The sequence below is a fragment of the Sapajus apella genome, unplaced genomic scaffold, assembly GCF_009761245.1.
Source record: "Sapajus apella isolate SASKATOON/1434 unplaced genomic scaffold, GSC_monkey_1.0 scaffold1096, whole genome shotgun sequence".
In the NCBI taxonomy this organism is placed as follows: Eukaryota; Metazoa; Chordata; class Mammalia; order Primates; family Cebidae; genus Sapajus; species Sapajus apella.
The window spans coordinates 1-16,902 of record NW_022438022.1 but is presented as its reverse complement, the minus strand read 5'-3'; the positions used below and the strand labels follow the sequence as shown (position 1 = coordinate 16,902).

The 16,902-nt window shown below is 40.1% G+C and overlaps 1 long non-coding RNA gene, 3 pseudogenes and 1 gene segment (V, D, J or C); 2 read left to right on the top strand and 3 right to left on the bottom strand.

Moving 5' to 3' along the window:
- Positions 1-1,073: 1,073 nt before the first annotated feature.
- Positions 1,074-2,127, bottom strand: LOC116546602. The gene is made up of 2 exons (XR_004266780.1): positions 1,448-2,127; positions 1,074-1,292 (listed from the first exon to the last, which is right to left on the bottom strand). It is a non-coding gene; the product is annotated as an uncharacterized LOC116546602 (long non-coding RNA).
- Positions 2,128-2,150: 23 nt separating this feature from the next.
- On the top strand, positions 2,151-2,614 carry LOC116546601 (annotated as a pseudogene).
- A 52-nt stretch (positions 2,615-2,666) lies between these two features.
- LOC116546600 lies at positions 2,667-4,130 on the bottom strand (annotated as a pseudogene). Its single transcript, XR_004266779.1, has one exon. The product of XR_004266779.1 is annotated as a proline-rich nuclear receptor coactivator 2-like (transcript).
- A 6,669-nt stretch (positions 4,131-10,799) lies between these two features.
- Positions 10,800-13,555, top strand: LOC116546598 (annotated as a pseudogene). Its single transcript, XR_004266778.1, has one exon. The product of XR_004266778.1 is annotated as an ATP-dependent RNA helicase DDX18 pseudogene (transcript).
- A 1,637-nt stretch (positions 13,556-15,192) lies between these two features.
- LOC116546599 lies at positions 15,193-16,162 on the bottom strand. The segment is given in 2 exon segments: positions 15,193-15,807; positions 15,908-16,162. Coding segments are annotated over 2 exon segments (366 nt in total).
- Between the last annotated feature and the right edge of the window lie 740 nt (positions 16,163-16,902).

The window sequence follows — 16,902 nt, the reverse complement described above, 5'->3', positions numbered from 1 at the left end:
CCCATTAGACGCAAAGAATCTTGAATTTTAAATGATTATCAGTACACCAAGTAGTAGTATGTAATAAATTCTTGAATTCTATTATCTAGTAATTTTTTTTTTTGAGACAGTCTTGCTCTGTCACCCAGGCTGGAGTGCAGTGTCATTCATCTATATATATATCTAGCACCTGATATAGGAGTACATGGCACAGAGTGGATGTTCAATAAATATTTGTTAAAAATTAAACATTTTCTCCAATAAGTAAATAAAACACCTTAAATAAATGGCATGAGACACCAGCTGTTTCATCATGCAACACTGGGAGCTTCTTGCAACCATTCTCAAACTACTTATCATAAATGGATCAAAAGTTAAACAAAACTGAGCTCTTCCAAAACTAAAGAAGTTCTCATAACGGAAAAAAAGGCAGCAACATTTTATTCTGCAAATGTAATATGTAACATTAACAACATAAACTAAATGAAAGCCACCACAATACTAAGACAATTCCAATTTTGCTCAGTCTTGCTTTGGCCATTTTTTTACATATAGCCATTCTCATTTCTCTTTTTTAGTGATAATTACTATTTTTTATTCAGTTTTTATTTTGGTAGTTTTGGGGGAACAGGGGGTGTTTGTTTGCATGGAAAAGTTCTTTGGTGGTGATTTGAGATTTTGATGCACCCATCACCCAAGCAGTGTACACTGTACCCAATATGCAGTATTTTCTTCATCACCCCCCACACGCCCTTTCCCTCAAGTCCCCAAAGTCCATTATGTCATTCTTACGCCTTTGCATCTTCAAAGCTTAGCTCCCTCTTACAAGTGAGAACATGTAATGTTTGGTTTTCTATTCCTGAGTTTCTTCATTTGCAATAATGGTCTCCAACTCCACCCAGGTTGCTGCATGGTATACGTATATATTATGAAATTCTACTCAAATGTATAAGGGAATGAAATAATGCCATGATATTAGAAGAAAAAATCTTATGTATATATATTTATATATATGTATATATTTGTATATTTATACATAAATATGTATTTATATATGTTTATATATAAAGCTTATATATATATATCGCATTTTCTTTTTTTGAGGGGGAAACAATTTAATTTTATGCTTTAAATTCATATATACATAAATTTGTCTTTAGGTTATCAATATGTAACTTGGGCAGTACTTCATCTTGATTTATTTGGAGAAATACACCTTAGCCATCTGCTTACCTGCTTAGGCATCAAAAGAGGTGCCAATTAGAAAATAGGGCATTAACAAAATTTTTTAACTGAGCCACATGCCTTTTAAACTTGCTGGCCGGGCGTGGTCGCTCATGCCTGTAATCCAAGCACTTTGGAGGCCAAGGTAGGCAGATCACATGAGGTCGGGAGTTCAAGACCAGCCTGACCAACATGGTGAAACTCCATCTTAAAAAATAATAATAATAATAAATAATAAATAAACTTGCTATTGGTTTCACTTATATTTAAGCAATTACTCTTAAGGTTGGCAAAACATGTTATCAATGTATTATGCAGGAGTTTGTCTTTTGCATAAGTAGTGTGTTGGTTTGCCACCCACCCTTGACCAAGAAAAACCAAACCCCACTGGCACCAAACTCTAAACCACCTGGATCCTAGGTTAGAAGACTGTGAAAGCCAAACATCTGTAAGGTTGGAGGGGCCCTTTAGTTAATCTTTGGGCTTAGAGGAGGAAAAACAAATAGTCCCATACTGCATTTCACATCTCTTAAAAATAGTTTTAGCAGCTTAAACCTTTTTAGTTATAAAACTTATCACACTAGGATTTGCTTTGAAATATAGTTTACAACCAAATCAAGTATAATATACATACACTGGCACTTCAGCACAAGGGCACACTTAAAAAACAAATTATTATGGACCTTTAAAACTAGGCCATACTATAAAAAACAGTCCACGGTCTTACATTCAGCAAATTCACACTAAAATATCCCATTTTTGTAAGATAAAGGCCAAGAAAACTTTACATATGCTACAAGTTCATTACACGTATTTACATGGCTCTTTCTCCCCTAGGTACTTAAAATTTTCACATTATACAGCTCCCCAAAGCCAGCTTTGCATGAAGGATGAGGCCAGATCACTTAGAATAGCTTGTGCAGTGCTGTAATACAAAAGTGTATTTTGACTTTCTGCCTCCGCTGCCGCCATGGCTCCCCTGAGAAAGCTTGTGGTGAAGGGGGGTGAAAAAAAGAAGCAGGTTCTGAAATTCACTCTTGATTGCACCCACCCTGTAGAAGATGGAATCATGGATGCTGCCAATTTTGAGCAGTTTTTGCAAGAAAGGATTGAAGTGAACGGAAAAGCCAGGAACCTTGGTGGAGGGTGGTGACCATCGAAAGGAGCAAGAGCAAGATCACCGTGACGTCTGAGGTGCCTTTCTCCAAAAGGTATTTGAAATATCGCATCAAAAAATATTTGAAGAAGAATAATCTACGTGATTGGTTGCAGATAGTTGCTAATAGCAAAGAGAGTTACAAATTACGTTGCTTCCAGATTAACCAGGATGAAGAAGAGGAGGAAGACGAGGATTAAATTTCATTTATCTGGAATATTGTGTATGTGTTCTTTAATAAAACTTAGGAACCAAAAAAAAATGTATTTTGAAAGCTATTGAGTGACCATTAAATACTGGTAAAAAATGGTTTTGATGTATTTGTTGGCAGACACTTAATCCACTACATTTAATAAACAGGGCCATTGGGGTGTACTATGTCTCATTCTAATGAGCTCCAAATGTCCTTTCCACCCACTGTATAATTCACTAAAATACAATTATTAAGAAAAATTCACATTTTCTTTCAGCAGTGCATCAGATTGTCAGCATATTACAGATTTGGGTGTTTCCAGTATACTAAACTTGCAGATGTTTACCTAAATCTGACTCCTTGTGTTAGACGCTTATCATGTGATTCACCAACACAACAGTCTGGTCCATGAATGATAAATTCCTGTCTTCTTCTAACAATAGAAAAAGCTGATTCCTTTACCACTCCCCAAATCTAAACTTGGCTGGTTTCCCCTTAAAAGTTACTCAGTTGAGAACACTTAATATCAAGTACAATTGTTAATTTAGTTTTCAGTTGCGCTGATACCACCATTACGTCACAGTGCACACAACACATACGTGAGATGCAGTCTATATTTTTTACATTAATTAGCAGTTCTACACAAATAGATCAACTCCCTGGCGAATTCGTTTCAGACCAATTGACAACTATCCATAAACATAACTAAATTTAAGCATAAGTACTTGGTCTTTTTTTATACCTGTACTTTAAGTAAGGCTCTAAGTTGAAATATCGTTATTTCCTTCTCTGAAGGATTAAAGGACACAGGGACCCAGTGGCTTGGTGGTTTGGGAAGAACACTTGACGATGGCAGCTCGCTAAGTTCGGCACCAGCATAGTTCTGAATAGCTTGAGATTTGAAAAGTAAGCTGGGACCTGATAAGCTAGAGTTCCAACTTTGATTATTTGGAAAATTTTTGTTCTTTCCACCGTTTTGCGTGGCCTGCCAAGCAGCTGCTGATGCGTTATAACCATGTCCTCTTTCATTTTTTCTTATGAACAATCTTCATCTGGGAATTCTGATCCTTGGTCTGTCTGTTAAGCTGTTGTTGGTTCTTACTAACATTTCCAGATTGAGGCGCTGGAATGTTATACCGCTCTCCACCACCCATCTTCAGCTTCTTTGTCACCCTTCAGTCTGCTTTTCAGAAAGCAGCATTTCCAATACCTGTCCTCTTCCTTGCTGCCAAGCCCAAGATAAGAAGTGCTGCTTTCTAACAGATCCTTTCCCTTGTCTCAATACAGAAGTTTTCATGGGCCGATCTGCTGAGTTCATCCTAGGAGATGAGGCCCACATCTGTCTCCTCAGCACACAAGTTTGAGAGAAGTCCTAGCGACTTCAAGCTCGGAACTACGGCGGCAGCGGCTCCCTGTCGACGTCGAAGCCTCCCTCCCTTTCCAGGGAGAGACGAGGCACGGACCGACAAAGCCCGCGAGCACCGATGAGTGCGCTGCCGGCCACTCCAGCTTCTACAACCCGACCTCCTCCTCCTTCCTCTACCGACCCACGTTTTCTTTATTCACTCGTTGGTTAATAGGCATTTATGCTGGTTCCATATTTTTGCAATTGCAAACTGTGCTGCTGTAAACATGTGTGCAAGTATCTTTTTTATTTAATAATGCATTTTCCTCTAGGTATATACCTGTATCCTCCAGCTATATTTCCTCTAGTAACCCCAGTAGTGGGATTACTGAAAGAAATAGTAGTTCTATTTTTAGATCTTTAAGAAATCACCATACTGTTTTCCATAGTGGTTGTACTAGTTTACATTCCCACCAGCAGTGTAAGAGTGCTCCCTTTACATCATATCCATGCCCATATCTGCCATTTTTTAATTTTCTTAATTGTGGCCATTTGTAGAGGAGTAAGGTGGTATCTCATTGTGGTCTTGATGTGCAGTTCCCTGATGATTAGTGATGTTGAGCATGTTTTCATTTGTATATTTCATTGGTCATTTGTATATCTTCTTTTGAGAATCGTCTATTCATGTCCTTTGCCCACTTTTTGATGTGATTGCTTATTCTTGCCGGTTTGTTTGAGCTCCTCATAGAATCTGGATATTAGTCCTTCGTCAGATGAATAGTGTGCAAATATTTCCTCCCAATCTGTGGGTCGTCTCTTTACTTTGCTTATTATTTCTTTTTCTGTGAATAAGCTTTCTAGCTTAATTTAGTCCTATCTACTTATCTTTGTTTTTGTTCAATTCATTTTTTAGTTCTTGGTCATGAAGTCTTTGCCTTAGTCAATGACTAGAATAATTTGTCTAATGCTATGTTCTAGAATTGTTATGGTTTCAGGGCTTAGATTTAAATCTCTGATTCATCTTGAGTTGATTTTTGTAAAAAGTGAGAGATGAGGATCCAACTTTTTTCTTCTCCATGTGATTTACAAATTATCTAGTACCATTTGTTGAATATAGTGTCCTTTCCCCACTTTATGTTTGTATTTGCTTGGTCAAAGTTCAGTTGACTACAAGTATTTGGTTTTATGTCTGGTTCTCTACTCTGTTCCATTTGTCTCTGTGCCTATTTTTATAACAGTACCATGCTGTTTTGGTAACTCTAGCCTTGTAATACAGTTTGCAGTGGGTAATATCATGCTTCCAGATTTGTTTTTTTTTTTTGTTCGCTTTTTGCTTTTTTTGTTTGTTTAGTCTTGCTTTGGCTACATGAGCTGTTTTTGGTTCCATATAAATTTTAGGATTGTTTTTCCTAGTACTGTGAAGAACGATGATGATATCTCGATGGGAATTGCATTGAATTTGTATATTGCTTTCAGCAGTATGGTCGTTTTCACGATATTGATTCTACCCATCAATGAGCATGGGAGGTGTTTGCACGTGTTTGTGTTGTTTATGATATCTTTCAGCAGTGTCTCATAGTTTTCCTGTTAGAGATCTTTCACCTCCTTGTTTAGGTATATTCCTAAGTATTTTATTTTTGCAGCTATTGTAAAAGAGGTTGAGTTCTTGATTTGATTCTTAGCTTGGTCACTGTAGGTGTATAACTGTGCTACTGATTTGTGTGCATTGATTTTGTATCCTGAAACTTTACTGAATTTATGCATCAGATCTAAGAACTTTTTGGATGAGTCTTTAGGGTTTTCTACATATACAGTCATATCAACAGTGAACAGCAACAGTTTGACTTCCTCTTTACCTATTTAGATGCCTTTATTTGTTTCTCTTGTCTAATTGCTCTGGCCAAAACTTCCAGTACAATGTTGAGTAGAAGAGGTGAAAGCGGACATTCTTTGTTTGTTCCAGTTATTACTTATTAGGGGAAATGCTTTTGACTTTCTCTGTCCAGTATAATGTTGACTATGGGTTTGTCATAGATGGCTTTTATTATCTTGAGGTACGTCCCTTTCATGCTAGTTTTTTTGGGGGTTTTAATCATATATGGATCCTGGATTTTGTCAAAATTTTTTGGCATCAATTCAACTGATCATACTTTTAAATTTTTAATTCTTTTTATGTGATTAATTACATTTATTGACTTGCATATGTTAAACCATCCCTTCATCCCCGGCTTGAAACCCACGTGATCGTAATGTATTATCTTTTTGATATAATGTTGGACTCAGCTAATCTTTTGTGGAAGATTTTTGCATCTGAATGTTCATCAGGGTCTGTAGACCTATGAGTCTGAACTATTGGTCTGTAGTTTTCTTTTTTGTGTTATGTTCTTTCCTGGTTTTGGTCTTAACGTGGTACTGGCTTCATAGAATGATTTACAGAGGATTTCCTCTTTCTTTATCTTTTGCAATAGTTTCAGTAAGATTGGTACCAATTCTTCTTTGAATGCCTGATAGAATTCAGCTGTGAATCCATCTGGTCCTGGATATTTTTATCGTTGGCGATTTTTTTACTACTGTTTCAGTCTCACTACTTGTTACCAGTCTGTTCAGCTTCTTTCTTTCTTTCTGTTTTTTTGATAGGGTCTCACTCTGTTGCCCAGGCTGGTGTACAGTGGCTAATCTGAGCTCACTGCAACCTCTGCCTTAAGCTCAAGTGAGTCTCCTGCCTCAGCCTCCTGAGTAGATGGAATTAAAAGTGTGCACCACCACACCCAGCTAATTTTTTGCATTTTTAGTAGAGACGGGGTTTTATTGTGTTGGCCAGGCTGAGCTCAAACTCCTGGCCTCAAGTGATCTGCCCACCTCAGTCTCCTAAAGTGCGGGGATTACAGGTGTGAGCCACTGTGACCAGCCCAGAGTTTCTATTTATTTGTGATTTAATGCAGGAGGGTTGTATATTTCTAGGAATTTATCCGTCTCCTCAAGATTTTTCTAGTTTGTGTGCATAAGTGTATTCATAGTAGCCTTGAATATCTTTTGTTTTTCTGTGACATTGTGATATTTCCCATTTCATTTCTAATTGAGTTTATTTGGATCTTCTCTCTTTTTTTCTCAGTTAATCTCACTAATGGTCTATCAATTTTGTCTATCTCTTCAAAGAACCAGTCTTTGTTTCATTTATCTTTTGTATTTTTTGTTTCAATCTTATTTAGTTCTGCTCTGATCTTTGTTATTTCTTTTCTTCTTCTGGGTTTGGGCTTGGTTGGTTCTTGTTTCCCTAGCTTCTTGAGGTGTGACCTTAGATTGCCTGTTCATGCTCTTTCAGACTATTTAATGCTATGAACTTTCCTCTAAGTTTTGCTGTCTCCCGGAAGTTTTAATAGGTTATGTCACTATGATTGTTCATTTCAAACAATTTTTTAATTTCCTTCTTCATTTCATTGTTGATTCAAAGGTCATTCAGGAGAAGATTATTCAATTTTCATGTATTTGTATAGTTTTAAGGATTCCTTTTGAGGTTAATTTCCAGTTTTATTCCATTGTGGTTTGAAAGGGTACCTGATATAATTTCAATTTTCTTAAATTTATTGAGACTTGCTTTGTGGCCTACCATATGATTTGTCTTGGAGAATGTTCCATGTGCTGATGAAAATATGGTATATTCTGAAGTTGTTAGGCAGAATGTTCTGTAAGTGTCTGTTAAGTCCATTTGATCTAGAATATAGTTTAAGTCCATGGTTTCTTTATTTACTTTCTGTCTTAATGACCTGTCTAGTGCTGTCAATGGAGTATTGAAGTCCCCTACTATTATTGTGTTGTCATCTCTCTCATCTCTTAGGTCTAGTAATAATTGTTTTATAAATTTGGGAGCTTCAGCATTAGGTGCATATATATTTATGATTGTGATATTGTTCTGTTGGACTGATCCTTTCATCATCATATAATGTCTTTCTTTGTCTTTTATAACTGTTGTAACTGTTGCTGCTTTAAAGTCTGTTTTGTCTGACATAAAAATTGAGGAATGTCAAAAGATATTCCTCAATCTACAACCAGACAGGCGTCCGAGCAGTGAGAACAAGCACAAATCTATGAGGAGAAACAGTGCTCATGAGTGTTTGAGCAAACTGCTTGCTTTTTAGTTCTTGAATACTGAAAATTATTTTTGGCTGATTTGGACTCTGGAACAGTGTATTCATGGTACTTATTTGTTATTCTATCAGTTCTAAGTTGAATGCAAGACTCCAATGCCCTCGTCATTTGCAATATTTTAATGATGCTCCACAGCCTGACTTACAACCCTGTTAATATTTAATGGCCTTTGATCCTGTTCCAGCTCACAAATTGAGCCCTGAACCCTTCCATTTTTCCCACGAACCATTATTAACCAAAATCTCGCAGTGGGAAACCAGTCTTTTAGAGTGGGTTTACTTAAATTACCCACGGCCACAGCCCAAGCATAAGATATTCTGGATAGATGTTCCCCAATAAAGACTTCATTCAGTGCTCTCATTTACAGATGTCGGAGTCCTGAAGCCTCAGATCTTTCACCGTCAACTATTTCAATGTTAAGGGCTCTACTCTGTTGATTCAGATTTAGTTGCTGTCCATGATGTCCCACAGGATTGGAGTTTATACCACTTGCTTCAAGGTATGACCGATCACTGCCTCCATACTGAACTCACTGCTATAGGCCTTTGGTAAGGCTTCTGGGAAGAAATGCGTATGTTGAACAGGCCAACATAAGTAACCCTCAGGTGGTTGTGGATCCGGCTTTACCCCATAACTGGTTTAAATTTGTACGAGACTTGACTCACTGGCAAATGCATTGCACCATCACCTCCTGCCGCTGATAGCATCCGCCCAATAGACAGCTTCTGTGTCATATTCACTGCTCTCTGCTAGATAAACCTCAACTTTGGTATCCCATAATCTAGAATACATTCCACATCTTTGCTGCAAATATGATGTGGTTCAATTATTCCACTCTAGCTACGGTCTTTCAATGCAAGCAGTTGCTTCTAGTCTTCCTCCAGGAGCTCTTCTTAATGGTACCACTGCTGTTGGATAGCCTACTGGGTGGCTTTAGCCACCACCATCTGGGAGGGGTGGAAACCATCATTAGGGTGGCTGCCACAGCTCACCAACTCACATGGCTGCATCTGCCCCAGATGCCAATGGCCACCACAGTTGCCACTGGGTCGTGTAGGAAGGGCATTCCATGCCCGAGTTTTGCAGTGCTGCTGCCAAGCCACCCACACATGAGGATGACTGCCAAGCAAGAAGCCTTGGAAATGTCATCCTTCACCCAGCCAAGGCCACAAGTTCAGGCTCCTGCCTCTACTCCCAGCTTCCACCAGGAGGAGCCTGGGCTACTGATGCTGGCCCTGGCCTGTAACTTCGCCTGAGAAGACAGAGGTTAAGTTCAGGGACATGACTGGCCTTGACATGAAGGGGATGTTCTAATGAATTTGTAGCACAGTCTCTTCTAGGTGGAGTATGCAACATTTTTAAATTTAAAAATGAATCTTTGTTTTGAAATATCATTATTTTGTTACTTCTAGTATGGATTCAACAGTATTCCAAGTTAATTTTTTATCTAGAATTTAATAATTTAATCTGAGTGGGGAGGTCAGTCCTGCAGCATGACAAATAAAACACACCATATTCCTAGAAGAGAGAATTTGAAAATAAAAATCACACATATGTAATGCATGTGGAGGGTATGGCAAAATACATCTTTTAACAGTATTGGGCACATGGAATGATAATAACAAGGCAGGTAAGGACAGTCAAAGCCAGAGAGCGAATGCTCTTGTGTGTCATAGTGAAGTGATTGATTTTTTTTTAATTCATTTGAAGTTCTTACTTAAGGAGAACTGGGAACTATCAGGCAAAAGTCCAACGTATCTTGGACTTTTGCTGAGAGATGGTGTGGCCAGGCCACATTATTCACCTGAGTCTGATGCTAATTCCAGTGCAGGAGGAGTTGCCTGTTACTTCCAGGTGGCAGGCCTGGCTGGGTGAGCATAGATGGCATGCAGGACTCTGAAAAGGACGCAGAGAGCACGTTACTACTGACACAGAGCCTGACGTAGGGAGGGCATAGCCACTTGTGCATGCTGACAAGTGACGGGCATTTTGCATTTACCACACATCCCTGCTTCTGAAATCTGAGGTGTCTGTGCTATCTGCTCTGCTGACACACTCCAGTGCACCTTCTCAAAGGAAAACCCATACAAGTGAACGATCATTTTAAAAAATAAAGTACTAACATTACTAATCTACATGCTGTTGAATTTTTGTTTTATGTTCGTTTGGGTTTTTTGGTTTTTTGGTTTTTTTTTTTTTTTTTTTTTTTTTTAGAGGGGGTCTCACTATAGGCATGTGCAACAATGCCTGGCTAATTTTGTTTAGTTTTGTAAGGATGAGGTCTCACTGTGTTGTCCAGGCTGGTCTTAAACTCCTTGGATCAAGAGATCCTCCTGCCTTGGCCTCCCAAAGTAGTTTGCATTACAGATGTGAGCCACTGCATATTTCCTGAATGTTTTTAATTTGGTGTCCTTAAATAAGAAAATGTTTTCCTGGCTGGGTATGGTGGCTCATGCCTGTAATCCCAGCAATTACGGAGGCCAAGGCAGGCGGATCACAAGGTCAAGAGATGGAAACCATCCTGGCCAAGATGGTGAAATCTTGTGTCTACTAAAATACAAAAATTAGCTGGGCATGGTGGCGCAAACCTGTAATCCCAGCTACTTGGGAGGCTGAGGCAGCAGAATCACTTTAACCCGGGAGGCAGAGATTGCAGTGAGTCGAGATTGCGTCACTGAACTCCAGCCTGGTGTCTGGTGCCAGAGCAAGGCTCTGTCTCAAAAAAAAAAAAAAAAAAAAAAAATATTTTCCCTATTGAGGTTAATGGGCGGGGTGGGGGGCGGAGAAAATGTTGTCACGTCAGCCCGCCAAACTGAGTAGCTGTACTGAGTGGTACCGTGGTCTAGGCACTTCTTGGACAATATGTCTCACCTACCGATGAAACTCCCGCACAAGAAGATCAAGAAGCAAAACCTCAAATTGCAGCAGCAGAACCTAATGTTGCAGGGGGCCTCAAATCTGACCCTGTCAGAAACTGAAAATGGAGATGTGTCTGAAGAAACAGTGGGAGGTAGAAAGATTAAAAAATCAAAACATTCTATGAATCTGGGCCTGTCAGAAGCTCAAAATGGAGATGTGTCTCAAGAAGCAGTGGAAAATTTGAAAGTTTTTAAATCTCCCCAGAAATCTGCTGTATTAACTAATGGAGAAGCAGCAATGCCGTCTCCCAATTCAGAATCAAAAAAGAAAACGAAGAAGAAAAAGAAAAATGGTGAATGATGCTGGGCCTGATACAAAAAAAAGCCAAAACTGAAAAGAGACGAATCTGCAGAAGAAATTGCCTAGACTCCTAAACAAACAGAAAATAATGTGGAGGAGCCAGATAATGATGAAGATGACATGAGGTGCCCAGCCTGTCCCTGGGACTGACAGGAGCTTTTGAGGATACTTCATTTGCTTCTCTATGTAATCTTGTCAATGAAAACACTCTGAAGGCAGTAGAAGAAATGAGTTTTACAAACATGACTGAAATTCAGCATAAAAGTATCAGACCACTTCTGGAAGACAGGGATCTTCTAGCAGCTGCAAAAACCGGCAGTGGTAAAACCCTGGCTTTCCTCATCCCTGCAGTTGAACTTCTTAAGTTAAAGTTTATGCCCAGGAATGGAATGGGAGTCCATATTCTTTCACCTGCTAGAGAACTGGCCATGCAAATTTTGGTGTTCTTAAGGAGCTAATGACTCACCACGTGCACACCTAGGGGTTGATAATGGGTGGCAGTGACAGATCTGCTGAAACACAGAAACTTGCTAATGGGATCAGCATCATTGTGGCCACACCAGGTCACCTGCTGGACCATATGCAAAATACCCCAGGGTTTATTCATAAAAACCTGCAGTGTCTGGTTATTGATGAAACTGATTGTACCTTGGATGTTGGGTTTGAAGATGAATTGAAGCAAATTATTGAACTTTTGCCAACATATAGACAGACTGTGCTCTTTTCTGTTACCCAAACTCGAAAAGTTGAAGACCTGGCAAGGATTTCTCTGCAAAGGAGCCTATTGTATGTTGGTGTTGATGATATAAAACTAATGCAACAGTGGATGGTCTTGAGCAGGGATATGTTGTTTGTCCTGAAAAGAGATTCCTTCTGCTCTTTACATTCCTTAAGGAGAACCAAAAGAAGAAGGTGATGGTCTTCCTTTCATCGTGCATGTCCATTAAATACCAGTGTGTGTTGCTAAACTACATTGATGTGCCATTCATGCACAGCAAAAGCAAAATAAGCATACAGCCACATTCTTTCAGTTCCACAAGGGAGATTCAGGAACACTATTGTGTACAGATGTGGCAGCAAGAGAACTGGACATTCCTGAAGTCGACTGGATTTCAGTATTATCCTCCAGATGACCCGATGGAATGTATTCATCATGTGGGTAAAACAGCCAGAGGCCTAAATGGAAGAGGGCATGCCTTGCTCATTTTGCACCCAGAAGAATTGGGTTTTCTTCACTACTTGAAACAATCCAAGGTTGCATTAAGTGAATTTGACTTTTCCTTTTTCTAAAATCTCTGACATTCAGTCTCAGCTTGAGAAATTAAAAAGAACTACTTTCTTCATAAGTCAGCCTAGGAAGCATATAAATCAAACATCTGAGCCTATGATTCCCATTCTCTGAAACAGATCTTTAATGTTAATAACTTAAATTTGCCTCAAGTTGTTCTGTCATTTCGTTTCAAGGTGCCTTCCTTTATTGATCTGAATGTCAACAGCAATGAAAGGAAGCAGAAAAAGCAAGGAGGTGGTGGTGGATTTGGCTACCAGAAAACCAAGAAAGTTGAGAAGTCCAAAATCTTGAAACACATTAGCAAGAGATCATCCGACGGCAAGCAGTTCTCTCACTGAAGACATGCCTTTCTTTCATCTTGAATAACTTTATCCTAAAATGAATTTTTTCCTCTTGATTTAACAGAGTTTTTGTATCCTTTAGAATTTGAACTTATCTAACAAGAGTATACAAATTGACTTGGATTGAAAGCACTGAGTCCTGTTACTTCCATCAAGTCTCTCTTTTATTTTTGGGACATAAAACAGGCTTTAATTTTCTTGGTTGCTCAAGGGCAGAGCGAGGAATATCTGATCTTTGTGATGATACAATATTTTAATTTTAAATATCCCTCCCTCATACATACAAACGTATGTTACTGTTTTGATGTAATTCTTCTTGTACCTTTCCTCCTTGCTTTGTGAAGATTTTTGTGGCATGGATTGCTGTGCTCACTGCTGCAAAAGGTGACCTAGGGTACTGGGCAGCTGGTGGTCATGCAGAAAAGAGTCTCAGGTTCTTTTTTGTTTTAGTGATTTCTTGGATCTTGACAGTATCTCATGTCTCCTCCTGAAAATGCTGCAGTATAAAAGAGCAAACAGCTTTGGAAATACCTTAGAAGCACCTTAGGATTAGGGTGACATTGCTTTCATAGATTCTTGATTTTAAAACAATGAGCTTTTCTCGGGTGTTTTGCTTTTTGGAGCAAAACCTGTGGGTTGTAATTTCAATTCAGTGTCACTAGCAGTCATAGCATTTGATGGGACGGGGGTAGGAAGAAGGTGGGAAAGCCTCATAAGCATTTATTCGAAAAATTATGCGTGTTTCACTTTGAATCCTTTGCAGTGAGTAAAGGACCCAACAAAATGGCCTTAAGAAATCCACATTTTCCACCCTCACAACTGATCCCACCTTTATCCTTCTGGGTCATCATGAAATCCTCATGTTTGAGTCCCAAAACGTGCCAAGTAACCATCACCCTCTTCTTCCAGAATGTTCCAGGCCACTGACAGATCTTAGGCCAGTGTCTTAATTGTGTGACAAGTAGATAGGGTAGTTGTCGTCTTCATCCTCATAAACCGTCATGGATTTCTCTTCATCTGGATAATAAACTGCACATTTGCAATCTCGACACAGCCAGGAGATGAGGAAAACAGTCCTAAGGACTCAGGTGCACAGAACAAGTAAGGGTGGTTTGTTTCTTTTCACAGTGTATGGATACTCTTAAGACCTGCCCTCACTTTTGTTAGATCTGCTGAAGCACCTCCTCTATCTTATTGAGAGGTTCTCTGAGGTGACCCCAGAGCCCAGATTGAGTGGAGGAAGTTCCTGGACCCCTGGAGGAAGCTCCTGGACCCCAGGAACTTCCGGGAGAAAGAGTCAGAGGAAGGAAGGAGGGAGGGAGCCTGAGTCTAGCCCAGCAAAGCTCAGCAGTGAGATCACTGCCATCTTCTGGTGGCTCTGAGGCCCCGTCACCCCTTGAACCTCTCTGTCTTGGCAACATTATGTTAAGAGATGCTGTTCAAGACAAGCACATATTTATGCTGAGAGGATCTCAGTGGAGCCATGATTCTGTGGAACAAACTGTGACAAGGGGTGGAAGATGGGAAAGACTGAGTCCTGTGTCCTTTGAAGACCTTGAGAGCCGGGGCCGTAGGTGAGCTCAGTAAGAGAAAGAAGGCATGCTGGAAGCCGGTCATTTATGGAATGGTTTTCAATAACAGATATCCATACGTACCACTAAATGTCCCCTAAGGAAACATGTTTTTGGAAATTGTTAAAGGGACTTGTATCTTTTTTCTTTCTTTTGTGGTGATGGAGTCTCGCTCTGTGGAGGGCACTGGTCTCAAACTCCTGGCTTCAAGCAGTCCTCTTGCCTCAGCCTCCCAAAGTTTTGGGATTATAGGCATGAGTTACCACGCCTGGCACCTAGGAATGTATGCTTTCAGAAATTCCTCCCAACTCTGTCTGTATAAATCAAGTTATAATTTTTGCTGTGGCTTGAGATTTTCAATCTGTTTCTGAGTAATTGGAGGGTTTTAAATGGAAATTTAGGAGAGTAGAATCATGGAATATGACCTGAGATCATTTTAAATGGAGATCCCTAGGAATAATTTTATAATAATAAAAGTAGGTTCTTCCCAAACATTAATGCTAATAAAAAAATCTCACGTACATCTTGTTAAATACAGGCTATCCGGCACCAACACAAGCTTCTGACTTGTAGGTTTAGGTTGGAGAATTGCATTTTTAAGAAGCCCCCTGAAAATGCTCCCCCTTCAGTAATAAAATATTAAGTCAGCCTTCATGGTCAAATTAATGAATGAACATGTACCTGTTAATTCTCTCTGAATAAGAAGTGTCTTGCTGGAGCACTGGGGTCTCTGTGACTCAATGTGAGCTTACATATTTTGTAGATAATTCTCCTCCACATTATTCTAGGTAGAGAGGGAGAGAGGAAGCACAGCCATGGAAAAGTCACACTGGGGAAGTGGACACATCCGGAGAGAGAACTGGATGAGACACTTGGCAGTGAACCCCTGCATAAGAGATTGGGGCAAGGGGCCTCCTCACTCACGGCATTGACCATTTCCACCCTCTCCCTTTCCCTCCTGACTCTAAGAGCTGAACTGTTCTTAGTATATAAAGAGGTTTTAGTTGCACTTCCTCATAGGTTTAAATCACTGTGGAAATGCCACTACCCATGTACAGCATACAGTAATAATCAGATTCATCATCTGCCTGAGCCCCTGTGATGGTGAGGGCAGCTTTGTTCCCAAGGATGGAGCCAGAGAAGCGATCAGGGACCCCAGAAGGGCGATTGTTTGTGCTGTAGATGAGCATTCGTGGAGCGTGGCCTGGGGTCTGCTGGTACCAGCTGGGGTAGTAACTGGTAGAGACTGAGCCAGAGTTCAGGCCACAGGTGAGTGTGACTGTCCCTCCAGGGGACACTGAGAACGATGGCTCCTGGGTCACCACAGTCTGAGAATCCACCCCTAAAACCAACAGGAGAGACACAGTTGTTATCATAAGGATGAGAGTAACCTGGACCCTGTTTTGTGTGGTCCCCGCAAGGATAGAGTCCCTTCGCCTGACCTGAGCCATAAGCAAGTAGTCCGAGGAGAAGCATCATCCAGGCCATGATGGGGACACTCACGAAGGCTAAGTGTCTTCAGGCTTCTCAGCTGGGGTTTGTTTTCCTCAGGGCCTTTTCATGCCTCCCCAGACCCAACAGGATAAAAAAGTTCTTTATGCAAATCAGCTTCCCCTCTCTTCCTGCCCCAGGGTTCACCTTGCTGTCCCCTGGGGAGACATTGAGAGAGGCAGCTGCTGAGACCTCACACAGACCCATGACCCCACAGGACTGAAACACTGAAGAGGAAGACTGAGGTTGTCTGCTAATGGCTTCCCTTTTTATTTTTGACCATTCTTATTAACTTGGTAATATTAATACATACATGTGGATTTTGGAGGGAAGGAACGTTTTAGCAATGAGCTAAATCAATCTCAGGCTCAGTCCAGACTTACTGAGTCAGAATTTACATTCTCCAGGATCCCAGCAGATCTGTGGTTTGGACTTAACCTTTGTGGGAGAAATGATAAAGTTGAGCAACTTCTTCTTGACTCATTAGTTAATTCACGTCATCTTTTCAGAAATGTCTCATCAAGGGCCTTTGCCCAGTTTTAGCTTTGGCATTAGTGTTGTTTTGGTTTTGTCTTGGTTTTTTGGTTTTTCCCCAAACACAGTGGTGTCAGTTTCTTGCACGTGTTAGATAACTACTGCTTTCAGAGATGGTTTTTCAGATCTGTCTCCAAATCTGTAGGACATCTTCTCTTTCGATTCATTGGTATCGTTCTCACGGAACACCTCTAAAGGTTTCCCTCATCCTACGTGTTTATATTTGCATGAATTCGTGGTGATTTTGGTGTCCCATCACAGAAAAAGGAAAACAGATTGCATTGTCTGTGTGTTTCTTCCTTCTACTCTTCCCTTTTGTTTTCGGCAATCTGTGTGTATAGATTCAAGTTTCACTGAAGTAAATGCTCACCCTATGTTTCCTTCTAGGAGTTTTGTATTTTCAGGTTTCGGT